At 45.0% G+C, this 26,337-nt stretch overlaps 2 protein-coding genes and 1 long non-coding RNA gene across 4 annotated transcripts; 1 reads left to right on the top strand and 2 right to left on the bottom strand.

Moving 5' to 3' along the window:
* Positions 1-1,325: 1,325 nt before the first annotated feature.
* Positions 1,326-18,658, bottom strand: spire2 (spire-type actin nucleation factor 2). The gene is made up of 15 exons (XM_058398016.1): positions 18,355-18,658; positions 14,218-14,261; positions 13,755-14,138; positions 12,945-13,025; positions 12,409-12,573; positions 9,948-10,034; positions 7,631-7,751; positions 7,205-7,371; positions 6,848-7,037; positions 6,486-6,604; positions 6,192-6,329; positions 6,042-6,109; positions 5,807-5,834; positions 5,145-5,242; positions 1,326-4,759 (listed from the first exon to the last, which is right to left on the bottom strand). Exons 1-15 carry the CDS (start codon positions 18,656-18,658, stop codon positions 4,534-4,536), a joined length of 2,220 nt encoding a protein of 739 aa, XP_058253999.1. The 3' UTR covers positions 1,326-4,533.
* Positions 18,659-18,875: 217 nt separating this feature from the next.
* Positions 18,876-24,295, top strand: LOC131358327 (uncharacterized). Its single transcript, XR_009205372.1, has 2 exons — positions 18,876-19,015; positions 22,439-24,295. It is a non-coding gene; the product is annotated as an uncharacterized LOC131358327 (long non-coding RNA).
* On the bottom strand, positions 19,099-26,132 carry chst6 (carbohydrate sulfotransferase 6). Of its 2 annotated transcripts, XM_058398018.1 has the most exons (3): positions 25,022-25,065; positions 22,441-22,536; positions 19,099-22,073 (listed from the first exon to the last, which is right to left on the bottom strand). In XM_058398018.1, the coding sequence occupies exons 2-3, from the start codon at positions 22,441-22,443 to the stop codon at positions 20,865-20,867; spliced, it is 1,212 nt and encodes a 403-aa protein (XP_058254001.1). In that variant the 5' UTR covers positions 22,444-22,536; positions 25,022-25,065; the 3' UTR covers positions 19,099-20,864. The 2 variants fall into 2 exon arrangements, with proteins under 2 accessions (XP_058254001.1, XP_058254002.1); XM_058398019.1 differs by lacking the exon at positions 22,441-22,536 and having other exon boundaries at positions 25,022-26,132.
* Positions 26,133-26,337: the final 205 nt, after the last annotated feature.

The following is a 26,337-nucleotide window of genomic DNA, read 5'->3' as shown; positions in this document are numbered from 1 at the left end:
CTGACTGACAACTAAGTGTTTCTATTAAAGATGTAGTAGTCACTTGTTATTTTGCACTTCAAACATATAAAATATATTTAAAAAAACAAAACAAGAAAAACCATGTGAAGTGGTTGGCTGTGTTTACATAGGCCTGTCAGTCATATTATAGGCACGCCCTCAAATAAGTGCACTTTGGCCCCGCCCACATGTCTGTCTGCTCAGAAAGTAAACCCTGGTGTGTTTAGTAAGCGCTCTGCACAACCACGCTGAAGAGAAGTGATCGATAAAAACCTACAAAAAGAGTGAGAACTATTTTAGTGTTATTGCAGTTGATTAGTTTATGATAGTTAAGATACATATGTAGCAATTCTAATAACCAAGTTAGCTAGTGTTGGTGAGATAAACCTGTGCTATTACCGCTGTAGCTGTCTGCACTAGAGTGCCCTTATCGCCCCCTTGTGGAATGTCTTTTACCAGATCCATCTAGGTGTTTCACATTCTGAAACGTTCTCTGCGTATTCCAGGCCTGATATTTTTGTACTGTTTTTTCTTTCTTCTATGTATGAAATCTTAAAGCAAGCCTTTATACCTCGGCGTCCTCAGCAGGTATATGTGAAGAAAAGAATGTCACTACGCTGTAATGTACATGTGACAAATAAAGCCTTCCGTTTCTTCTCATTGAGACATGTCTTGCTGTGCACATTTCTGAAACGTTTAGGTGAAGTTTAACTAAATGCATCACCGCTACAGCAACCACTCTCACTACTCACAATGCACAACAAAATGAAAGCTTTCCATTCATTTTCTATACTCGCTTATTCCTAATTAGGGTCACGGGGGTCTGCTGGAGCCTATCCCTGTGCACATAGGGCGAAAGGCAGGGGTACACCCTGGACAGGTCACCAGTCCATCGCAGGGCCACATATAGACAGACACTCACTCCTATGGGCAATTTAGAATTACCAATCAACCTGATGTGCATGTTTTTTTGGACTGTGGGAGGAAACCAGAGTACCCGGAGTAATCCCATGCAGGCACGGGGAGTATATGCAAACTCCACACAGAAAGCCCCCTGCCTGTTCGAAACCAGGACCTTCTTGCTGCCCACTAACCACTGCTAACCACTAAGCCACCGTGCTGCCCAAATCAAAGCTTTATTAAATATAAATATTTATGTCAGACCCAGACCTAATGGTGTTGTAAATCTGGTGCTCACTTTACACAGCTGGGTTATGCTTACAGAGGACATGTGTAACCTCTGTTTCACCCCTCACACACTCTCCCTCACACACACAGACACACAGCGACTCAGACACACAGCTTGGAACTGATTTATTGCAGATATGCAGCATTTACAAAAAAAAAAAAAAAAAGCGAAAGACATCAGACCATGAGTGGAGATTTCAGCTGCAGCTGTGTGTGTGTGTGTGTGTGTGTGTGTATGTGTGTGTTTTAGGCATATAGTATCTCCTTATTAGGGCCCAAGATAGTAGACAGAGTGCACACTACAGAATCTCCACAGACTCACACTAATTCCAAAACGTAGCAAATACCACCAATTCTCAGTTTCTGTGGAGAAACAACATCTGAATTTAAATGTTTTTTTATTATTTGTTTATAAAATTTTAAATAAAAACCATCTGGGTCCTGTGACTGGCAAATTGTTTTTAAAACAACACATTTAAAGCTAACAGGCTAATCAAAGATGTCATTGTTCAGCTGAATTCGACACTTTAGTCGGTGACTCGATGGTTAATTCATCAACGCATCTAATCTAGTGAACAGTCTAATCTAATACACGGCTAGCTAAAATGTGCAGAAAAAGTTGGCTAGCTAACCTAGCTCATGATTCTCCTGCTAACTTTAGCCAGCTAGCTAAACAAGCTAGTCATTTTAAAACAAATGCTAATGATTCTTTGTGCGACAGTAGAACAGGTTAAGCTAGTGTCAGTGAATCTCTGTGTAAGTTGTGACAGTTATGGCAAAGCTTGGGTTAGCAGTCGATGCTAAGCATAATTACAGTTATTACATAATTAGCTGCACTGAGCATTTTCTTAGGAATTTATCAACACGTCTGAGGTAAATGTTGACGTTCCCTATGGTTCTGTGTCGTTCTCATCATTCCTGTGGCCTTCCAGTCCTAACCAATGACTGTATATATGAGTGACGTTGCGACAGGGATTCAGAGGTGAAGCAATGTCATCTCTGTGGCGTTCTAAGGCCTGGTTGAAGTACAAGTTTAACTCCTAACTTAACATTAGCTAAGTTTCACATTAATTTACTAATGAATGTATGATCTTATATAATCTTGAAGGGAACACTCGAAATATATTTGTAAGGTTAATAAGTCTCTCCTTTTTAAACAAACTGCACCAACCGAACAAGTGTAGCAGAAAGGTCTCCATTCAGATGGTTACCTTACTGCGGGTGTAACGCTAGAGGAAAATCATGATGAGCAGCCATTTGTTTTCTTAAAAATAGTTTGTGTTAAATGTAAATGTTGACTGCTGTTTTTTCTAGTCAGTACTTCACATTAGCCATTTACACTTACATTTAAATAAACTAATGTCCACTAGCTAACAAGTAGAGGCTCAGCTGAATCGTGGGCATGCGTATCGCTAACGTGTGGGTGAGAGGAAAACCCACTGCTTGTCCGTCGGTATCTACTGCACGTGGTCTGGTTCCAGTTCTTGCAGGATGGAGACTTCCATTAAGTGGAAGTAAATGTTGCCATATTATCCAAACATATATCCAGTCATTGGTCTTGACACTCAGTATGTTGATAGCTTTCCAAATCTTTTGCCTCAATCATTAGCTAGATTGGTTTTAGTGTCTGTTTTTTTCCAGTTGCCTAGCAACAGTGTTCTTAGACTTGAATGTTCCAACACAAACAAATAATTATTATTTCTGAACACATTACATCTATGGGCAATTTTTCATTTTACAGTATGGATGTCATCAAGGCTCTATCTATGGCTCTAATATGGAGAATGCTGTGTTCGGGTGGTGCTGAGTGAGGTGTTGGGTGTAGTGTTGGGGTGGTGTGGGGGAGTGGTGTTGGGTGTAGTGTTGGGGTAGTGTGGAGGAGTGGTGTTGGGGTGGGTGGAGTTGTGATGTTGGGGTGGGTGGAGGAGTGGTGTTGGGTGTGGTTTTGGGGTGGGTGGAGGAGTGGTGTTGGGTGTGGTGTTGGTGTGGGTGGAGGAGTGGTGTTGGGTGTAGTGTTGGTGTGGGTGGAGGAGTGGTGCTGGGTGTGGTGTTGGAGTGGGTGGAGGAGTGGTGTTGGGTGTGGTGTTGGTGTGGGTGGAGGAGTGGTGCTGGGTGTGGTGTTGGTGTGGGTGGAGGAGTGGTGCTGGGTGTGGTGTTGAAGTGGGTGGATGAGGGTTGGAGGTGACATCATGAAGGTGTTACAGTATTTCAGGCTGTACAGTCTCTCTAACATTCTTAAACAGGCTTCAGTCCCTGATACATTCAGTCACTACATAGTGCAATAAACTCCAGTCAGAGTTTGGAAGATTTCATTAACATACTGCAGTAGTTTCAGGTTCCGTGCAGGATTTTTTTTTCTGATTGCACTTCAGCAGAATAAAAGAGAATAAACGGATTAAACGGCATTCGGGTGATTTCAGAACATCAGTCCTGCGCTACAGAGCAGCTTCAAGCATTTTAGTACACTCTATAGCACACTTCATCGTGCCCTTCAGCATATAATTTGGCTTGTGGCCGTATCTGCTAAGGAGGGAGGTGCTGGGAAGGGCGTGTCCGACTGATCAGTGAAGTGAACACTACATTCGAGCTACAATCAAGGCAATAAACTTGTTTTTCCACTTCCTGTTTTGTTTCTCATTTAGAGTGTGTCCTCAATAGGCCAGGCAGGAAAATGCTGATGTTTATAATAATAAATATCACATCAAGGATGTGGCTTAAATGGGCCTGTCCAAGGGAGAATTCCAACCATCACTCTTTCATGTCCATCTCTATCATGGCCTAAAGCTGAGGCAAGAATATGGTGGTGCAAGTTCTTGTGTGGGCAGAGCAATACTAACAAATAGCAGGTTGCGAAAGGGGCGGGGCTAGGGAGTAAGATGGGCTATAAAGGAGCCAAACAGCAGAAACATGGAGGTCCATGTTCCTCATCTAGACAGACTGTATATCCTAACCTCGGGTCAGGAGGTGGGGACTGCACCCGGGGTTCTCCGTTCATCTATACATATAATAGTTCTGCTCAACAAAGCTGAAGGGTCCTGGAGCACAGACACTATATTCTAGTGCTACAATGATCATAGACTCAGAGGGCGGGGACTGCAGCCTGCGGCATGACAGGGTGTGTCTAAAGGATCTGCTCAGCAAAACAGCACCAAGCATTCAGAACCGCAACTCAGACATCACGTCATAGTGTCACAAGGGTCAAAGGTCACTGTGCGAAGGCAGGAATACAGTTGTCCAAATCAATGACTTGACTCCAAGGCAGGGCTAACGATTCAGGAGGCGTGTCTAAAAAGGAGCAGCCCAGCAGTGAAGCAACACTGATCACTTCCTCAGTCAATCATAACCTTAGTGTACACCACCTCTTGGGGGCATGTAATGAGAGGCGGGGCGCGGGCGCAGCTTCTCTCTTTTAGGTGTGTTGTTGATGATGTCGAGGCTGCGGCGGCTGGATGAAACGACATCGGCGACAAACTTGGTGCATTCGGCACAAACGTCTCTCAGACTGCAGCCTGCAACGTAGAGGTACGGAAACTCATCTTCCACGGCACGGCGAGACAATGAGCGCAGAGACCTGAGACACACAGCAACAAGCAGTTTAACGACTCGACTTTATACATTGACTGATGTTGATACGCTGCATAAGCATGAACATGTTATCCGGAGTTATTATATAATGTGGCTATGTTCTAACTTGAGTTTCTAAACTCCAGTTTAACCCTTGTGTCTCTTCTGTCAGTACTGAAGACGCTACAGAAGTTAGGTTAGCACTAGCTTAGTTAAGTGAGGGTTTCTTAGCCATATGGTGCATTTTCTTAGTGATTTATCATCATCATCACATTTGAGGCAAATTTTGCTGTTCCCGGATGGTTCAGTCAGGTTTCCAACATCACCTTGTCTTTATGCTGTTTGTAAAAAAGAGTGTGTATAAGCTAATTTATCTAAATGATCCGACTCACTTGTAGACGTCACTGCGCTGACTGTGGCTCCTCGGGCTGCTGTGGAAGCCCACGGCGTAAACAGGGATGTGAGCTAGCTTCTTAGACGGCATTTTCATCTGAGAAAATCACAAATCATTAATCAGCATTAATCCAGAACCTCACCTCACACAGCCGCATGGCTAACAGAGAGAAAAGCTAAAGATTTCAACATCTATTGCTAGTACTGCAATGTCAGCCATCTAGGCTTCATCCCAAACAGTGTAAAGCAAAGAATGACTTCTAACCAAGCTTTTATGTGCCTCAGCATTTATCTGTCGCGCAGCAGTGTTTGGGATACAGCCATCATCATCATGCTAACGGTTTCCCTTTGAGTTTCTGTTGCCATTAGCATATTAGACGATGTGTAACTGTGACAGGAACAGTGTGGGAGAACAGGGGTTGTGTTCAGAGAAAAGTTCAAGTTCATGCTAGCCCACACACACACAGAGTCAGAAACAGTGGCAAATCCACAACACACCCACACACAAATAGTGACCGTACGTGTAAGTGCCCGCTGTGAAGTGAACCGCTGATCATGAAACACATCACATGATTTTGTTACTACACACATTTACATCCACGCACTGACATCATGGAACAAACAGGAAGTGTGTAAAGCCGAGATATGAAAGATGAAATACCTTTGCACTGCATGAGCCACACACCGACCTGAGGGCATAAACAAGCACACACACACGTAGATAAAATCTCAGTGTTTTGTTGCCCAAACACAAAGTGATCATATTGCACATCCTGAATTATCATAATATATATAAATATTTACATTAATGTAATGCAAATATTCATAAATCTTAGGCACACAACAGACACACCATAATGATTAAAACTGAAACTGAAATCAAACATCCTACTGACCTTTTACACAGCAGACATGTAGAAGGCCAAGAAAACAGGGGGAACTTCACCCTACAGCAGCAGCACACCTACACACAAACACACACACGCACATGTCAAATATTAACTGCATACTGTAGTGTGTGTGTGTGTGTGTGTGAGAGTGATCACCTTGCCCTTCCGCAGGTTGTTATAAAGCTCTTTACATTGGAGGAACTTCTCCATCTCAGCCTTCACCAGTACACGGCGCACGCTAATGACCTCTTCAAGGGTTAATGCCAAACTCTCCACCGGGTGGCTGAACTCCTCCTGAGTGAGTCAGAGAGAGTGGGCGGGGCCAGAGAATATTGTGCGTGATATAATAGAAGTGTGAGGGAAGTGATGATGTGATGATGTGAATGGGCGTGGCTTCTTTCTACTTATTAGCAGATTTGTGTTAAGGGGGCGGGGCACGTAGGAACTCACCATCCACTGGTTAGCACTGAGGCTTTTGGATGGTGCCGATGCTTCACTGACTTCCTCCACCTCACTGAGAGAGCGACAAGCAGGAGATGCAGGAGACCAGCCAATCACAGGGAGCGAAGCTGCAGACAGGGCAGAGCCAGAGAATTAACGCACAATCTGATTAATGGATTTAATAATTAAATGGCTGCTATCTGCTCCCTGAATGAATTAATTTTCAAATCAGAGGTTTTGTCTCCCCCTTGTGGCGATAACAGGGAACTGCATATAATACTTCAGTATTTAGCGGGATACAAACCATCCAATTGGAATTCATGGCAAAGAACCTGTTTGTGTGTGTGTGTGTGTGTGTGTTTGGCTCTAACCGCGGTGTGGGCGTGTGTGTGTGGTTCCAGTGTGTGTGTATGAGCGTGGTCTCTCTCCACGCACACACACTGAGGCGCTCATCTGGTCTGCCTCGCTCTGCAGCAGCTCGGCGAGGTCGTGCTCAGAGAATGAACGATCACGCTTCATCATACTCTCCACACACTCAGCACCATCAGGAGAGTCCTCATCCTACACACACACACACACACACACACACACACACATATATATATATATATATATATATATATATATATATATATATATATATATATATATATAAATATCCAGGAGTTAAATATGGTGTGTAGAGTTGACATACACTTTTACCTCGTTACACTGAAACACACACATACCTCAAACATGTTCATCTCCTCCATCTCTGCAAGTGTGGGGGCTTTCAGCAGCACACGAGGTCGAGGCAGCGGGCGAAGCCCACCTCCTGTGACCGACAGGTCAATACAGGAAGTGGATTTGAGGTCACAGTGACAGGAGTGAGCCAGACAGGGGAGAGAACCAAACGCTGAGGAGCAAGAAACACAAACAGAGCGATGAAAACACACAAACATATCTCTCTCTCTCACACACACACACACACACTGATATATCATACACGCACACACACACAGACAGACATATCATACACACACATATCACATACACACATCACACACAACCACTGCACACCACCATACAGGGTTCATGCTACACTAATGGACACACAGAATGGAGGCGGAGCCTGACTGACTGCTGATTGGTTAAAGGAGGAGTGATTGACGCACGTCTCTTGGAGCTCCGCCTCTCCACCGGCCGCAGTTTGTGTTCCTGACGGATTTCGGCTAACACACGATCGTGAAGAGACTGCTGCTCCTGCGGCCGAGGGGGGAGACTGCGCTCTGACACCTACACACACACACACAAATAAGGATGTGTCCCAGATACTAGTGTTTGAGACAAGTGTTCTTGCTAGAATTTGTGCTATGCTAAAAGTAGTGGTGTAAAGGTGATGGTGTAAAGGTGGTGGTGTAGAGGTGAAGGTGTAGGGGTGAAGGTGTAGAAGTGATGGTGTAGGGGTGATGGTGTAGAGGTGATGGTGTAAGGATGATGGTGTAGATGTGATGGTGTAAAGGTGATGGTGTAGAGGTGATGGTGTAGGGCTGAAGGTGTAGGGGTGATGGTGTAGAAGTGATGGTGTAGGGGTGATGGTGTAGAGGTGATGGTGTAAAGGTGGTGGTGTAGAGGTGATGGTGTAAAGGTGGTGGTGTAGAGGTGATGGGGTAGAGGTGATGGGGTAGGGGTGATGGTGTAGAGGTGATGGTGTAGAGGTGATGGTGTAGAGGTGGCAGTGTAAAGGTGATGGTGTAGAAGTGATGGTGTAGGGGTGATGGTGTAGAGGTGATGGTGTAAAGGTGGTGGTGTAGAGGTGGCAGTGTAAAGGTGATGGTGTAGAAGTGATGGTGTAGGGGTGATGGGGTAGGGGTGATGGTGTAGAGGTGATGGTGTAAAGGTGGTGGTGTAGAGGTGGCAGTGTAAAGGTGATGGTGTAGAGGTGATGGGGTAGGGGTGATGGTGTAGAGGTGATGGTGTAGAGGTGGCAGTGTAAAGGTGATGGTGTAGAGGTGATGGTGTAAAGGTGGTGGTGTAGAGGTGATGGGGTAGAGGTGATGGGGTAGGGGTGATGGTGTAGAGGTGATGGTGTAGAGGTGGCAGTGTAAAGGTGATGGTGTAGAAGTGATAGTGTCGAGGCGATGGTATAAAGGTGATGGTGTAGAGGTGATGGTGTAGGGGTGATGGTGTAGAGGTGATGGTGTAGAGGTGATGGTGTAGAGGTGATGGGGTAGAGGTGATGGGGTAGGGGTGATGGGGTAGAGATGATGGTGTAGAGGTGACGGTGTAGAGGTGGCAATGTAAAGGTGATGGTGTAGAATTGATGGTGTAGATGTGATGGTGTAGAGGTGATGGTGTAAAGGTGGTGGTGTAGAGGTGGCAGTGTAAAGGTGATGGTGTAGAAGTGATGGTGTAGGGGTGATGGGGTAGGGGTGATGGTGTAGAGGTGATGGTGTAAAGGTGGTGGTGTAGAGGTGATGGTGTAGAAGTGATGGTGTAGGGGTGATGGTGTAGAGGTGATGGTGTAAAGGTGGTGGTGTAGAGGTGGCAGTGTAAAGGTGATGGTGTAAAGGTGATGGTGTAGAAGTGATGGTGTAGGGGTGATGGGGTAGGGGTGATGGTGTAGAGGTGGCAGTGTAAAGGTGATGGTGTAGAAGTGATGGTGTAGGGGTGATGGTGTAGAGGTGATGGTGTAAAGGTGGTGGTGTAGAGGTGATGGTGTAAAGGTGGTGGTGTAGAGGTGATGGGGTAGAGGTGATGGGGTAGGGGTGATGGTGTAGAGGTGATGGTGTAGAGGTGGCAGTGTAAAGGTGATGGTGTAGAAGTGATAGTGTCGAGGCGATGGTATAAAGGTGATGGTGTAGAGGTGATGGTGTAGGGGTGATGGTGTAGAGGTGATGGTGTAGAGGTGGCGGTGTAAAGGTGATGGTGTAGAGGTGATGGTGTAGAGGCGATGGTATAAAGGTGATAGTGTAGAGGCGATGGTGTAAAGGTGATGGAGTAGAGGTGATGGTGTAAAGGTGATGGTGTAAAGGTGATGGTGTAAAGGTGATGGAGTAGAGGTGATGGTGTAATGGTGATGGTGTAAAGGTGGTGGTGTAGAAGTGGTGGTGTAAAGGTGATGGTGTAAAGGAGATGGTGTGGAGGAGGTGGTGTAGAGGTGTGGAGATGATGAAGTGGAGCTGTAGGTGTAGAGCTGAAGCTGGGGAAGGTGTGGAGACAAGAGATAAAGGTGTGATGGTGGAAGTGTAGTAAGGAAGATGTGGAGATGTGTAGAAGTTGAGATGTTTTGGTGTGGAAATTTGTGTGCAGGTGGAGGTTGAGGCATGGAGAAGAAGGTGTAAAGATTGAGGTATGCGGATGGATATGTGGAGGCAGAGGTGTAGAAGTGTGTAGAGGTGGAGGTGTGGACATGTTGTGTAGAGGTGGAGGTGTGGAGATGTTGTGGTATGGAGCTGAACTGAGTTGGAGATGTGAAGGGGTGGGACTCACAGGTTTGAGTGGAGGTCTGGATCTGATGAAGTCCAGGATGAGTTCGTGAGCGTTCTGTTTGACTCGAGAGGGAATGTCTCCATCCACCTGTAACACACACACACAGAGTTATCTACAGAATGGAACCTCCCCCTCTGTATGGGTACGTGTGTGCACACATGCGTGTTTGTGTGTGTGCGCGTGTGTGTATATATATACACTGTATACACACTACCAGTCAAAAGTTTGGACACACCTTCTAAATCAATGGTCTTTCCTGATGTTTATTTCTTTCTACATTGTAAAACAATGCTGAAGGCGGCCAAAATACAATAATCTCGTTTGAACAGTTGATATTGAGATATGTCTGCTACTGATGCTCTGTAAAGCCTCCATAACGGCTCTAATCTGAGGTGCTGTTAATTGGCGATTTCTGAGGCTGGTAACTCTAAATGAACTTCTCCTCTGCAGCAGAGGTCAGTTTTGGTCTTGCTTTACTGGGATGGTCTTCATGTGAGCCAGTTTCATCATGGTGCTTGATGGGTTTTGCAAATGCACTTGACAATACTGTTCTTGCAAGAACTATTCCAGAACCCCTGACCTTCGTGTCTTAAAATAACAACTGACTGTTTTTTGTGGTCATTACATATGGATTACTTAAGTCCATGTGTGTTATTTCATAGTTTTGAAATCTCCAGTATTGTTCTAGAATGTAGAAAATAAATCCCTAAACAAAAAACATTGCATTAAAAGGTGTGTCTGAACTTTTGACTGGTAGTGTATATATATATACACTATATTGCCAAAAGTATTCGCTCACCTGCCTTGACTCGCATATGAACTTAAGTGACATCCCATTCCTAATCCATAGGGTTCAATATGACGTCGGTCCACCCTTTGCAGCTATAACAGCTTCAACTCTTCTGGGAAGGCTGTCCACAAGGTTTAGGAGTGTGTTTATGGGAATTTTTGACCATTCTTCCAGAAGCGCATTTGTGAGGTCACACACTGATGTTGGACGAGAAGGTCTGGCTCTCAGTCTCTGCTCTAATTCATCCCAAAGGTGTTCTATCGGGTTGAGGTCAGGACTCTGTGCAGGCCAGTCAAGTTCATCCACACCAGACTCTGTCATCCATGTCTTTATGGACCTTGCTTTGGTCACTGGTGCACAGTCATGTTGGAAGAGGAAGGGGCCAGCTCCAAACTGTTCCCACAAAGTTGGGAGCATGGAATTGTCCAAAATGTCTTGGTATGCTGAAGCATTCAGAGTTCCTTTCACTGGAACTAAGGGGCCAAGCCCAGCTCCTGAAAAACAACCCCACACCATAATCCCCCCTCCACCAAACTTTACACTTGGCACAATGCAGTCAGACAAGTACCGTTCTCCTGGCAACCGCCAAACCCAGACTCGTCCATCAGATTGCCAGATGGAGAAGCGCGATTCGTCACTCCAGAGAACGCGTCTCCACTGCTCTAGAGTCCAGTGGCAGCGTGCTTTACACCACTGCATCCGACGCTTTGCATTGCACTTGGTGATGTATGGCTTGGATGCAGCTGCTCGGCCATGGAAACCCATTCCATGAAGCTCTCTGCGCACTGTTCTTGAGCTAATCTGAAGGCCACATGAAGTTTGGAGGTCTGTAGCGATTGACTCTGCAGAAAGTTGGCGACCTCTTCGCACTATGCGCCTCAGCATCCGCTGACCCCGCTCGCCCCGGCTCCGTCAGTTTACGTGACCTACCACTTCGTGGCTGAGTTGCTGTCGTTCCCAAACACTTCCACGTTCTTATAATACAGCTGACAGTTGACTGTGGAATATTTAGGAGCGAGGAAATTTCACGACTGGATTTGTTGCACAGGTGGCATCCTATCACAGTTCCACGCTGGAATTCACTGAGCTCCTGAGAGCGACCCATTCTTTCACAAATGTTTGTAAAAACAGTCTGCATGCCTAGGTGCTTGATTTTATACACCTGTGGCCATGGAAGTGATTGGAACACCTGATTCTGATTATTTGGATGGGTGAGCGAATACTTTTGGCAATATAGTGTATATATATATATATATATATATATATATATATATATATACATATATATACTTCGTACTTTGTACAACACTGTAATATATATATATATATATATATATATATAGATATATATATTACAGTGTTGTACAAAGTACGAAAAAGGCACACTTGAGTAAAAGTAACCGTTAATAAAGTTTTGTCTAGGCTTGTCATTGGCTAGGCTCCTGACAGCACTTAAAAGGGCGTTTTTAACACGTAGGACGTGTGGACAGAATAAAAAAAACGAAGTAGAAAATCTCCGTTTTTAAGGATGTGCGCACATGCATGTGTGTCTGTGTGTTGTGTGTGTGTTTTTGTGTGTGTGTGCACATTTGTGTGTGTGTATGTGTGTGTATTTGTGTATGCGTGTGTGTGTGCACATGCATGTTTGTGTGTGTGTGTTTGTGTTCTCACCATCACTTTGCGCAGCGTGTATCTGCGAGACCGGATGTCCTGCATGAGCATCTCGAATGGTGTGAGGCTGAACTCAGTGGGCAGAGGATCGAATGGCTGCTGCTCCACCTTCTTCAGCTTCACACCCTGCCTGAGTTCCCTCATCAACTGCACCCACAACCGAGCCTGACACACACACACACAGACAGATATATATATACAGATATACACACACTTAAAGACAGAGAAGTTGCTACATTAGTGTGTATTATTTTTTAATGCCTATAGTCTGTAATGTTCAGCTGTTTAGTGTTGCGTTTCTTCTGACCAGCAAACACTGTAAAGAGAAAACTCTTCCATTCAAACCCAAACAAACCAAACTAACGCCTCTGTAGACAGTGTGTGATCAGACTGTATATAACACATTTTTTTGGAGGAGGAAAATGCTTTCAATCCAAACTCCTCCCACTACATGACATCATAACACACGTTAAAAGAAATTAAATTCACACAAAATCATCAGCCATCTTTTTCTATAGTAAACAAGTAGTTTATACCCAGTCCGTGTGTTTGAGATTGTCCAGTTCAGCAGCACAGCGCTCCTGCTGGGACTCCTCCGTCCTGATCCTCCTCAACATCTACACACAGACACACACACACACACACACACAGAGCTGCATCATGACTCAGGATGAGGTAAGACAGGTGAGAAAAGATGAGCCATTATGAGGAGAGACAGAGATGGAAACAGATCAATAATCACTAATGAGTCTTCACTCTCCCATAGTGCACTTGTTCTATTGTTTATTGTGTGTACTCCTTTCAACACACACACACACACAAACACTTCACCACAACAGTATCCAACTCTAACACAAATCTTGAACCCAACCCTATCTAATCCCAAATCCTACTAGACATCTGACGGATGATGAGATCATCAGGACTCCCTGAACTATCACAATGGAGCATGTGTCTGACTTCAGAGCTACACACCCTGTAGTCATGTATCTGACTTTCATTCAGAGGACGAAGCTGTGGAAGTCTTCACTCTCAGTACACCAGCAGGATTTTGAATGAAATGAAGCAGTGTGGTGTTTATCAGGACTACGTCCCTCTACACGTTGCTTCACTGCTGTCCATCTCACAGCTCATGCATATGTACTTTATAGAATATACTATAATCAGTGCCTTGTTAACCTTGTTACAGGTGTTGCATACGTTTGGCCCCCCTTATTTCTTCCTCAGCGTGATGCAGCAGAACTCCTCCGAAGCCACAAGCAAAGAGATAGCACCTTCACTTGTTGATACTTTGGCACCACCTCACCCTCCTACATCTTATACCACATACTGCTGTCATCACTGACCTCCTTGGCATCTCTGATCCTGCACAGGAAGGTCTGAAGCTCCAGAGTCTCGAGGAACAGCGCTCTACACACGGCCTGGTAGTGTTCAGGAGCCACCGCGGGGTTTGCCAGCCTCCTGGCACACAGTATCATCACCTGCCGGAGAGTGCGCACCGCATGCACGCTTCCCACCTCCTCTTCCTCCTCCTCTTCATCTTCATCCTCTGGGCCGCTGTAGCCTTCATCCTTGGTGGTGCTGCTGAGACACTCTGCGGACTCGTCGTCCTCCTGCGCCACCATGCACTCGATCAGCTGCTCCAGCTGCGGACTCAGGTCACGCTCCTCACTGTCAGCCAATCCCCAGTCCAGAGCCCCGTAGATGGCCACACCCATAGACTGTACCAACTGAGGAAAAAAGTAGTGTTGAGGAGAGTAGGCGGGACATGAGTCATGCAGTAATGAGGTGTGTGTGGTGTAAACTCACCTGGCTCTCCTGGACAGGTGGGACAGGTAAAGCTTCTCCATCAGCTATAACAGAGGAAGAGTGGTTACACCACACCTCACATGTCCATCTGATGTTACTGTACTCACTGTGGTAACCATAGCAACATTGCCCCAGCAATCTGTTTGCTGGGGTCCAGTTACAGTGCCCGTGTGTGTGTGTGTGTCTCTCTGTAAATGTGTTTGGTCTCTTAACAGAGTAACTGATGTATTTTGTTTTATTGAATTTAGTTGGATTTTTGACCCTTTACCCTTTAGTCAGACTCAGGTAGGGGGCATGGCCTAAAGTCTGAAGGCAGATGAATCAATGCCACATACATATCATGTTACATCGTAAATCTATATTTTTATGTTCCACATTTGGCTAAAATTCACCTTTAAGTAATAAAGTTGAGCTGTTGATCACAGACGAGTGTGTGTGTGTGTGTTTTGGCTCTGAAATTCTTCTGAGGTTTAAGGAAGCCTCAGGCAGGATTTGGGAATTTTTGAATATTTTTTGGCTGATATTATGATACGTTATTGGTGTAAGAGTGGAGCTAAACACTGCAGTATGAAGCCACACCCACACACACATCACTTCCTTTCAGTTACTGAACTGCAGCAGCACAGTAATTTACACCATCAGTTTATACAATACATTCAGATAAACTCTAGTCCATCAGCAGGCGTTTTAAATCCACACTGGGTTTCATTACAACAAGATTTTCTTCCAGAGTTTTATTTCAGGAAGAAAGATATTGGTGTCGTTCTACAGCGAGTTGTGTAGTTTATGTGCTTATATCACACACTAACAGGGAAACCATAGCAACTGAGAGGAACGCCCATATAGGAGTTAGGGTTTGTTATAATACAAGAGCTGGAGTTTGTCATAATGCAGGAGGTGGAATATGTCATAATACAGGATGCGGGGTTTTTCATAATACAGGATGCGGGGTTTTTCATAATACAGGATGCGGGGTTTTTCATAATACAGGAGGTGGAGTTTGTCATTATACAGGATGAGGGGTTTTTCATAATACAGAAGGCAGAGTTTGTCATAATACAGGAGGCGGGGTTTGTCATAATACAGGAGGCGGGGTTTGTCATAATACAGGAGGTGGAGTTTATCATAATACAGCATGCAAGGTTTGTCATAATACAGGAGGCGGGGTTTGTCATAATACAGGAGGTGGAGTTTATCATAATACAGCATGCAAGGTTTGTCATAATACAGGAGGCGGGGTTTGTCATAATACAGGAGGTGGAGTTTATCATAATACAGCATGCAAGGTTTGTCATAATACAGGAGGCGGGGTTTGTCATAATACAGGAGGTGGAGTTTATCATAATACAGTATGCAAGGTTTGTCATAATACAGGAGGCGGGGTTTGTCATAATACAGGATGCAGGGTTTTTCATAATACAGGATGAAGGGGTTTTTCATAATACAGGATGAAGGGGTTTTTCATAATACAGGATGCGGGGTTTTTCATAATACAAGAGGTGGAGTTTGTCATTATACAGGATGCGGGGTTTGTCATAATACAGGAGGCGGGGTTTGTCATAATACAGCATGCGGGGTTTGTCATAATACAGGAGGCAGGGTTTGTCATAATACAGGAGGTGGAGTTTATCATAATACAGCATGCAAGGTTTGTCATAATACAGGAGGCGGGGTTTGTCATAATACAGGATGCAGGGTTTTTCATAATACAGGATGAAGGGGTTTTTCATAATACAGGAGGTGGAGTTTGTCATAATACAGGATGCGGGGTTTGTCATAATACAGAAGGCAGAGTTTGTCATAATACAGCATGCGGGGTTTGTCATAATACAGGAGGCGGGGTTTGTCATAATACAGGAGGTGGAGTTTATCATAATACAGCATGCGGGGTTTGTCATAATACAGGAGGCGGGGTTTGTCATAATACAGGAGGTGGAGTTTGTCATAATACAGCATGCAAGGTTTGTCATAATACAGGAGGCGGGGTTTGTCATAATACAGGATGCGGGGTTTTTCATAATACAGGATGAAGGGGTTTTTCATAATACAGGAGGCGGAGTTTGTCATAATACAGGATGCGGGGTTTTTCATAATACAGAAGGCAGAGTTTGTCATAATACAGGAGGCGGGGTTTGTCATAATACAGGAAGCGGGGTTTGTCATAATACAAGAGGTGGAGTTTGTCATAATACAGCATGCGGGGTTTGTCATAATACAGGAGGTGGAGTTTGTCATAATACAGCATGCGGGGTTTGTCATAATACAGGAGGCGGGGTTTGTCATAATACAGGAGGTGGAGTTTGTCATAATACAGCATGCGGGGTTTGTCATAATACAGGAGGCGGGGTTTGTCATAATACAGGAGGCAGAGTTTGTCATAATACAGGATGCGGGGTTTGTCATAATACAGGAGGCGGGGTTTGTCATAATACAGGAGGTGGGGTTTGTCATAATACAGGAAGCAGATGCTGTGTATCTCAGCTTGGGTCTGTCTGTCTTTCTGTCTTTTTATTTGTCAGTCACTCAGTCTTTCAGTCAGTCTGTCTGCATGTCCATCTTTCTGTCTGTCAGTCAGTCTGTCTCTCATTTGATTAGTCTGTCAGCCGTTCAGTCGTCACTCGGAATCTTTCAGCCTGTTTGTCAGTCATGCAGTCGGTCCGTCCGTTTGTCTGCATGTCCCTCTTTCCACTTTGCTCAGTCTGTGGCTCTGTCTATCTTGCTGTCTGTCCATCTGTCTGTTTGTGAGCAGAAATACCTAGAGATAATTTGTCTGTTTGCTGTTCTAAAATAAAAACTAATATCTAGACTTTCACATTAACAATGTAATGTTCTGCAGTCATTTCTGCAGTATTTCAGACAAACTATCATCAGCATACACATCCTTCTACAGCCCACTTCTGCAGTGTGTGTATGTGTGTGTGTGTGTGTTGTGTCCAGACACACTCAGCACTAACAGATCGAGTTAATGGAGGAGGATCAAATCACAGAGCGCTCACACACACAACCACACACACATACACACACAGGAGAAATGAACACGCAGCATCAGCACAACCTGAGCTCAGAGGACAGACTGGCCAGGCTCTCAGAGAGGGCTCTCTGTCTAACTGTCTCTCTCTCCCCAGTCTCTCCCACTGGAGCACAGAGAGTGTCTCACTCACTCCCTCCAGTTTTGTGAGGTTAGACAGAAGGGAGAGATGAATGTGTGTAATTTGAGTTCTATGGATCAACCCAAATTATTAAAGCAGGGGTGGCTGGACTGGTTCACCTGAAAGTTCACCTTAGACACAAAGAACACAAGTCTTTGGCTCACAATGTTGCATTGTTCATGTGCAGTGTGTGACCAGTGCTAGCTGTGTGAGACAATGCTAGGCTAACACACAAAACTGACCACTGATTATTAGTGTTCTAACACCAGACAGACAGCTACAGACAGACAGCTGCAGACAGACAGACAGCTGCAGACAGTCTCCCAGCACATGGGTCAGTGACTGAGATGTACGTGTGTGTGTGTGTGTGTGTGTGTAGCAGTGATTTCTCTCCTCCTGGAGTTTCGTAGTGAATTCATGACTCCTGTGAGTTTAATTATCCGGTCCTCCTGCTGTTTATGGGTTTTGTTGCTGTATCTGAAATAAAGATTCATAGCAGCTTCATGATGCATCATTTTAGTCTTTACTTTCTTTACATCTCTCTCTCTCTTCCTCCATCCCTCTCTCCCCCTATGAGATTTGTAACTTTACATCCTGAGAATGTGATGAATGAAGACAAAATAAGCACAGCAATAACATGTTTATTAATGTGATGTACTTTGTCATCATCATCATCATCATGAAGTGAACTTTCTGACCCTGATCTGTTCACAGTTCCACCTCCTTGGATGTTGTGGGTGATGCATCTTTATTGTAAAATACATACCTGTCAGTTTAATCTTTTACATATGAATTATTATGCATGTTTATTATAATTATTATAGCTGTTTAACCCTCTCAGGTCTCCTTCTCCCTTCCTAGTAGAACCTCTTAGAACGCTGTGAAGAACCCTATTTCAGTGACATCACCCCTTATTCTGTGCTGCAGTACACACACACACTCGCAGCGCGCGCCGCAGACCGGAAGTCAGTAGCGACGAGTGCCTTACCGGTGCAGGTGCGCGTGTCGGGCCGCAGAGTGACGGTACCATCCCTGTGCAGTAAGATGGAGTCGGGCCCCTTGGCGCGGTGGCGGTACTGGTACCGGACTGTGTGCGCGCGCTCCCCGCGGCAGCACTGGTAGCACACGGCCCAGGCCTGCTCTTCATTCAGCGGCTGCTCGTAAGAGCGCAGGACCTCCTCCAGAGACAACTCACGCGCCTCTGCCGCTTCGCGCGCCTCCCGCTCGCCCCCGGAGCTTCGGCTTGTTGATCGGGCCATGCGTGGTGCGACACCACCGCGACCATCCTTCATCCTCTACACCGCGCCGCCATCATCGTCTTCATCGTCTTCTTCTTCATCACCCTCTTTCTCCTCCGTTTGTTCTTTGCACCGTGCACGAGCGCGACCTGCGACACGCTTAACTGCAAGTCTGAGTGAGGGGGGGAATCAAACACAAACAATCCCCGTTTGTCCGTTTGCTCAGTGCGCATGCGCGGGTGGTGATGTAGACGGGATGGAGGGAGCAGGTGAAGCTGCACTGAACATCGTCAGCGGACCGAGCAGATCTGCGGCGCGCGCTCTTCTTCCTCCGACACCCGGGCGCGCGCCTACCGACTCTGCAGGAAGCACGCGCTTCATCTGCCAACAACAACAGCCTTTATAATTAAGGTCTGTCATTGTCTTTAATTTATGTAAGTGGACATGGTCCAGTTTTAATGAAACAGAATTCCAGAAAAAAGGTGAAACAGGTGTGAGTGTCAAAATATGTAAAGTCATTTATTTTTTTGTTTCCTTAGTCCCTCTGTGTACCGTTAACACGACCCTCGCTGATAATCTTAAACTAAACCACAATCACACTAATAAATTATCACTTTTACACAGAGCCTTCATATCTGATTCAACATCATTTCAGAAAAGAGGCACACACACACACACACACACACAGACCACATTTGCCAGAATAAAGTAAATATTTTCTATAAAATACAGTAAAATCTCACTTTAACTGCTATCATTAACGGAGTCTTACATAAACATTTCATTTTTATTAATTGTGTTTTGCTGAACTGCAACACCTTCACCACCAGCACCGGCACTGGTACCACATTTAGTCTTTGCTGTTACTATAACCAAATACCAAATGAAACACTTCAAACAGGAAGCCAGCTTGTACGGGACACTATATCAGACATTTGATCTTGCTGTACCATTAACCTGTTTGAAAGATTTCCAAACATCTTGTCAGTTCATCTGTTTCACGTGATGCCTTCATGTAAATCCGACAAATATTCAACTGCTTGCTAACAAGAATAACAGACCAGCAACCAGAAAACAAAACACCTTCAACACTGTGTGGAACAGGAGTGATAAATAAAAGAGGCAGGGACAGGGAGGGGGAGGAGATATGGAAATGGGCATGGACAAGAAAAGATGTAGCTAAAACACTTTAGCTATGCTGTAAACAACACGGTAGATGTGGAGTCAGGTGAAGGCCATTTATCAACACACACACACACTCGCGTCACACCCATATACAGTGGGGTCCACTTTTTAATATATTAAGAATTGAAGATAAACCGTCCCTGATTTAAAGTGTGATGCCGATCGCGTTTACTGCCGATGTTCCTCAGGTCTGAGCTCGTCTACTGCTGATCAGACACGCTGATGGATCTGATCTAAAAGGGATGGTTAGGTATTACAGGATCCTGAAGTCTGTGCAGCTCACTGTCTCTCCCGTCACTACAGCAGGAAGGAGACAAAGTGAACGCTGGCAAAGACTCAGGTAAATATTTCACACTGTCCACTTTCCGACTCAAGCTGCTGATGATATAATTTGTTGATAAAATCTATCTGAAAAAGAAAAGCAAACATTTTCACTCATCGTCTCAGACACTTGGACCCCACTGTATAGGTACTGGATAAAGAGAATTAAGTAAATTGTGGATTTATTTAACATAAATAAGTGAACTGAAGGTGTTAAAATGATCAGTATGATATTCTGATGAACTTTACATTAATCTCATAGAAGAGAACCACATCACATCACACACACACAAACACACACACAGGGGTAGGAGGTGAAGGTGTTCCTCAATTGACAGGATTTTCAAAAATACCAAATTTGTTGTGTAAAGGCTCACCCACACATGATTTCCACACACATCCATCTACAGATCCATAAATGAGGCTGGTCAACATTTTTACCCCGAAACCGCTTCCTCCTACAGTTCTGGACAGCAGTAGGTCGTAGGTGAATGGAGGTGTACAGCCTCACCTCAGCATGGTGCGCTAAACTGGTGCGAAAGTCTTCATGAGGAAAAGTTCCTCTAAATTCTCTCATAGAATAGAAACTAGCATCTCTCTCTCTCTCTCTCTCTCTCACACACACACACACACACACACCTTTTCATCAGAAGCTACAGGACATGAATCTTTGCTGTCTTTTTTCACCAGCTATAATAAATAAGTGATGAACTGCTGAGTTGCAGCTCAGGTCCAGTCTGATGCCCAGTTTCTCTCAGGTCGTTTTAGTGGCAGAACTATTAGTCGAGTGCCAGGAGAAGCTGTACTTTTTCAGGCGCGTGAGGTCGATGTTGAGCTGCTTCTGCTCCTCCTCGCTGTTGACCAGACGGTAACCCAGCAGAGACATGGCACTCTTGCAGACCTCCTGGACCAGCTGGACTTTGTTGAAGTCTAAACCCGTCCTCCAGGCCTGCGAGACTGCGGAGGCATTGCGCTCGGTGATCTTGAAAGCATCACTGGGCGTCCCCTTGCCCTTGCCGTGTGTGACTTGATGGAGCCACTCCTGCAGTGGCTCTGTCATCTTGAGTCCCACAAAGTCGTACATGCGCTGCACCTCTCCTAGCGGGTCTCGCACCACATCCTCGTATCGCAGCAGTTTGTAGCGTCCTCGCAGGAAGTCGGGTGCCTTACGGATGGCGGTGTCGTAGATCCGAATGTGGCTCCTGCAGATTTCCTGCATGACAAGAAGCTGTGAGTCAGATTTCAGCATATTTCTACCCAGGACGATGGAGCTGTCCTTCAGTAAGGCTTCGACTGACTGCTCGCGGGAGCGGAGCACGGCCCGGGGGTCACGCACCAGGTGCAGGATGCGCAGGTCGATTGACGGGTCCTGCAGCAGCGGATACAGAGACTCCAGCTCGAAGAAACGCACCTCCTTCAGCACCACGTGGCTGTAGGTATGACACGCCACCTGCGCCCGACCCAACCCCGACACGTCGCAGTGCTCGGTACACCGTGGGATCTGTGGCATGGTGTGTTCCGAGGACACGGGCGGACACGCCGGCGGGGAACACAGAGCCTGGCTGTGGCTCCACATGAACACGTTGGAGACGTTGTAGTTGATGGGCATGTAGGCGTCCATCACGCTGAAGTCACACAGGAAGATTTGGTGTATCAGGTCTCTCACTGCCATGCGCATGCGTTGTGCGGCCGGACTCTGAAGCCACCCCCACACGTGCCACCCCGGCTCCATCAGGTAAAAGACAGATGGGTGTTTATTAAACACCTGGCCCATGAACGATGACCCTGATCGCCATGACGACAGCAGCAGCACATGAACTTTGCCCCCAGTCGCTGTGGTAGACTCAGAAGGGAAAGGGGTAATATGGCCATACCAGCCAATAAACACCACCATGACACCAACCTGCAGGAGCACCAGCACCAACGCAGCGGGGGCAGGAATACGGAAATGCAGCATTGCAGCCTGACAACACAAACAGAGACACAAACACCACAATAAATTATCATTACAATAACACACGCACAGTGTATGAGTTTATGTGGAGCACTGGCTGAACATGGTGTTATTAATAAAGACAGAGGATCAGGAAGTGTGTGAGTCGGGGGGCAGAGAGACGGTACGTGTCATTGTGAGCTGAATGTGTAAGGTTTTAAGGCGTGACTGTGTGCAAACAATCAGGACACGGATGTGTTAATTTTAATATATTTACACTGATAGATACACTGAAGGCATGTGAACTCTGACCTTACAGCTCCATGCTGACCCTCATTAATAACAGCTTTCCTGTGTGTACATGTGTGTGTGTGTGTGTTCTGCGGGTGAGTCAGACCATCAGGGAAGGATGATGAAATGTTCAGAGGGAAGTGTCTGAGGAAGACCCTCACTGAAGTGAACCCAGAGAAGGAAGAAGATGTGAGACAAAAGACTGCAGGAGTTCAAGCGAGGAAGAAAAAAAAACGTTAATCAGGACAAAAGTATGAAGACAAACTACAGCTACTACATTCCAAAGTTCAACTGAAAAATTCCCTTTATCACACACACACACACACTTATTGTGTTTTACAGGATCGTGATTTGTGGATGATTTACAACTGAGACACAACGCCCAACACACGCTGTTTCCATGAACTTTTTTTTGGATGTTCTGATGATCTGTCTTCACGTCTGTCTGTGTGTCTGCCTCTCTGTCTGTCTCTCTGCTATAATAATGGTTTAATTTTCTCTTCATACTGAGACTGAATGTAAACAGAGGTAGCTTTAAAGTCAGAGTCTCTCTGTCTTTCTCTCTCTCCGTGTGCCTATTTACACATGCATATTTCTCTCTATTATCACCTGTCTGTCTTCCTGCAGTTCTTTCTGTCTGTCTGCTCATCTCGCTTTATTCTCTCACTTTGATACTTGTCTCATTTTCTCCTCCCCCATTACTACACATGAACCCCTGAATGAACTTCTGTGTGTGTGTGTGTGTGTGTGTGTGAGAGAGAGAGAGAGAGAGAGAGAGAGAGAGATAAAGAGATTACACTTCACAGTATTGTCTCTCTCCATGTCAAGAGATCTCTGTGTTTTTATTACTATAATAATCTTTATTGTGTGTATAATAAAGGCAGCAAGACACACACACCATTGTGAAAGTGTGTAAGGCAAACACAGCCGTTCTGTCCCCCATCCACCCCCAGTTGAGCTCACATTCCCCATATGGACAGGGAGCAGAGGCCAGACACAGACACACACACACACACACACAGGCTTCAAACTTTTTTAAATGTAGTGTAAATAAAAACACCAGATAAAATGACTATAAGAGTCACACAGAAAAAGCTTGTGAGGGTTCTACCATCTGCCCAATGGAGGAACTGTTACAAGTTCTATGAGGAACCCTACAGATTGGTTCTCTACGTGATCTGTAAGATATCCTTCTTCAGGAAACGGATGCCATTTCTCAGGCACTCAACTCTACTGACCTCTGGCTTTAAAGACCAGACGGTTGTCAGAGTGACAAAAGTTTCACATCATCTAAAGCTGATAACAAACATTCCATTACTTAAGAATGTAAGAACGAAAAATGTGTGAATTCCCAACACACTGGGGTTTTAATTCTGTCTCCTTCTGCCTTATCTTAAATCAGGAGAATGTTTTTTTTATATCTCTCTCTTTGTGTGTGTGTGTGTGTGTATGCATGTGTGTGTGTGTGTGTCTCTGTCCGCGGCCATCAGAGGAACCTACCTACATTCCATTTCCATTATTAACGTCAATCAACATCATTCCAGGAACTGTTATTAATAACAACAGTAATCTGTCAGTAAGAGAGCTTTGACAGTATCGCAAAGACAGGAACAAGATGTAACTATTAAACTGATGTAAACTATAAAAAGAAGTACATTTTGTCATTTTTAAATTATTTTTTATACTTTGTAGAACACATTTTTGTCCATTGTTGAAAGTGTTAACAAGTGCAAACACTAACACTCTCTCACACACATTTACTGTTGGTTTGTTATGAAATTTCCACCGCATCCATCACACTAAACATCCCTGTGTGTGTGTGTGTGTGTGTGTGTGTGTGTGTGTTTAGTATGAATAATTCAAGTTTTTCTTGTAAACACAGAGTGTGTGAGAATAAACACTGTGTATTTATCGTGTAGTCTCAAAGGGGGGAAAATGTATTAAAATTATTATTAAATCCACAGATTGTATATTTTTTCATATTTAACACAGTATGATTGTTTCAGTGAAATTAATATATGTAACAATATAAAAAAAACACATCATCTCTACTCGGAGAGAAATCATTTACTGCGTCGAGTCAAAATAAACATATTCAGTACATTTATTTTTAAAACGACAGATTCACTTTTGTTGACGTCAATGACAAATTGTTAGAAGTGAAATTGAAAACATGAGGGTGGCGATCGTGTCCCTTTCACACACACACACACACACACACTAACACACACACACACTTTCCGCGCATTCACACAACAGTGTGTTCATGAGAGTAACCGTAACAAATAATCAAATAAAATCTGACAAAAAAAACAAGTTTTTTTTAAGCGGAAAAGCGGATTAATTGTGCGAGCGCGCGCGCGCGTGTTGCATGCGCCTTCTGCTTTTGCTCTGTTTTCAGCTCCTTGGAAGTAAAAAAGGAGCTTCTATAGCTCACATTACACACTACACACACACACACACACACTACACTGCGCGAGCTGAATATGAGCTCTGCGAGACGACGACCCACAGAAAGACAGACACGGGGGTCTCACGCTCGCGCTCGGTAAAAATGTCGCAAAAAGTTTTGGGTGGGGTCACCCCCACATCGCCCCCCCATCAAGTTTTAAGCCGTTTCACGTCAAACTTTCAGTCCAAGCGAGATCAACCAAATTAAAAGAGAAAAAAAGAAAGTGGTATCTTACCGCTAGAACGGAGAAGGGTGCGCGACTGCGCGTGAGATAACCGCTCTCTTCTTCGAGTCGGTTTATGGAGTGAGAATGCTCGCGCTGGAGAGAGCGTGCGTGTAGGCGTGCTTGCCTGCGTGTGTGAGAGGTGCACTTCTGTATACCAAGTGGATTTGAGACGTGGCCACTAAAGCAATGACAGTGAGGGCGGTGTGGGGAGAGTGGTCACACACACACACACACACACATACAGAAGAACGAGGGGAGGTTTGGGGGGCGTAACATAAGTTACTCTCTGGCGCACGCGCTGGTGTGGATAACTACAAGCTCCTCAATTAACTCAGAAAGATCTGAGTGTGGTTTAGCTCTGGTGTATCTCACTGATCTCCTGAAGCAGCATCGCACACCACCAGCTCTTCCCTCAGCTCAGACCTGCAGAGTTTATGAACTACTGAGCTGGTTCCAGACATTAAAACCACCTGCGTGATATTGTGTGGTTCCTCCTAATGACGTCAACAGCTCTGAGGCACTGTGGCATGGACTCCGCAAGACCTGTGAAGGTGTGTGTGGTATCTGGCACCGAGGCGCTTGCAGGAACTGGAAGCTGATCAGAGCTGATTTGTCCATCACATCCCATGGACGCTCAACTAGATCGAGCTCTGAGGGATTTAGAGGCTGATTCAACACCATGAACTCATGTTCAAACCGTTCCTGCACAGTTTCTGCAGTGTGTCCGGGAGCATCATCCTGCTGTAAGAGGACACATACAGTTGCATACACTTGACCATTTTTCTAGCTTCAAACACATCAGCCTCGAGATCTGACTGTTCACTTGCTGTCTAATAAACTCCACCACCCTCACAGATGCCACCGTGACCAGCGATATTCACTACACCTTCAGTGGGTTTAATGTGACGGCTGATCAGTGTGTGTGTGTGTGTGTGTGTGTGTGTTTTATACAGTCTGTCTGAACTTCTGTTCACTGCATGCGTGTTGGTTTTTGTCATTTTAAACAAGAAAATAAAACACAGTTCTAAAGTTTTGTTGGATGATTCCATGTGACAATCAAATCACATCCTTACATCCGTGACATAATCTGGATTCTGTAGATTTGTCTAATAAAAACTGACCTGTACTTATTCCAGGACTCTTATATCTAATCACATAGGCATGCAGGGACAGGCATTAAAATGGTTTAGATCCTACCTGTCTGATCGATACCACTTTGTAGATTTAAATGGAGAACTGTCCAGTGTAGTGCCAGTGAAATACGGGGTCCCACAAGGGTCAGTTTTAGGACCTCTGCTTTTCTCAGTATACATGCTTCCATTGGG

The sequence above is a fragment of the Hemibagrus wyckioides genome, linkage group LG08 (genome assembly GCF_019097595.1).
Source record: "Hemibagrus wyckioides isolate EC202008001 linkage group LG08, SWU_Hwy_1.0, whole genome shotgun sequence".
Taxonomy (NCBI): Eukaryota; Metazoa; Chordata; class Actinopteri; order Siluriformes; family Bagridae; genus Hemibagrus; species Hemibagrus wyckioides.
This window is presented reverse-complemented; position numbering and strand designations above follow the sequence as displayed.

Bases quoted from the DNA above. Each gene is read 5' to 3' on its own strand.
- spire2 (XM_058398016.1), bottom strand. From the start codon at position 18,658: ATGAAGGATGGTCGCGGTGGTGTCGCACCACGCATGGCCCGATCAACA. The intron at 7,372-7,630 runs GTGCGTCAATCA...CTTGCTCCTCAG, and splicing joins GAGGCGGAGCTCCAAGAGAC to CGTTTGGTTCTCTCCCCTGT. The intron at 6,330-6,485 runs GTGAGTTCCTAC...TGACTCACTCAG, and splicing joins TCAGTGCTAACCAGTGGATG to GAGGAGTTCAGCCACCCGGT.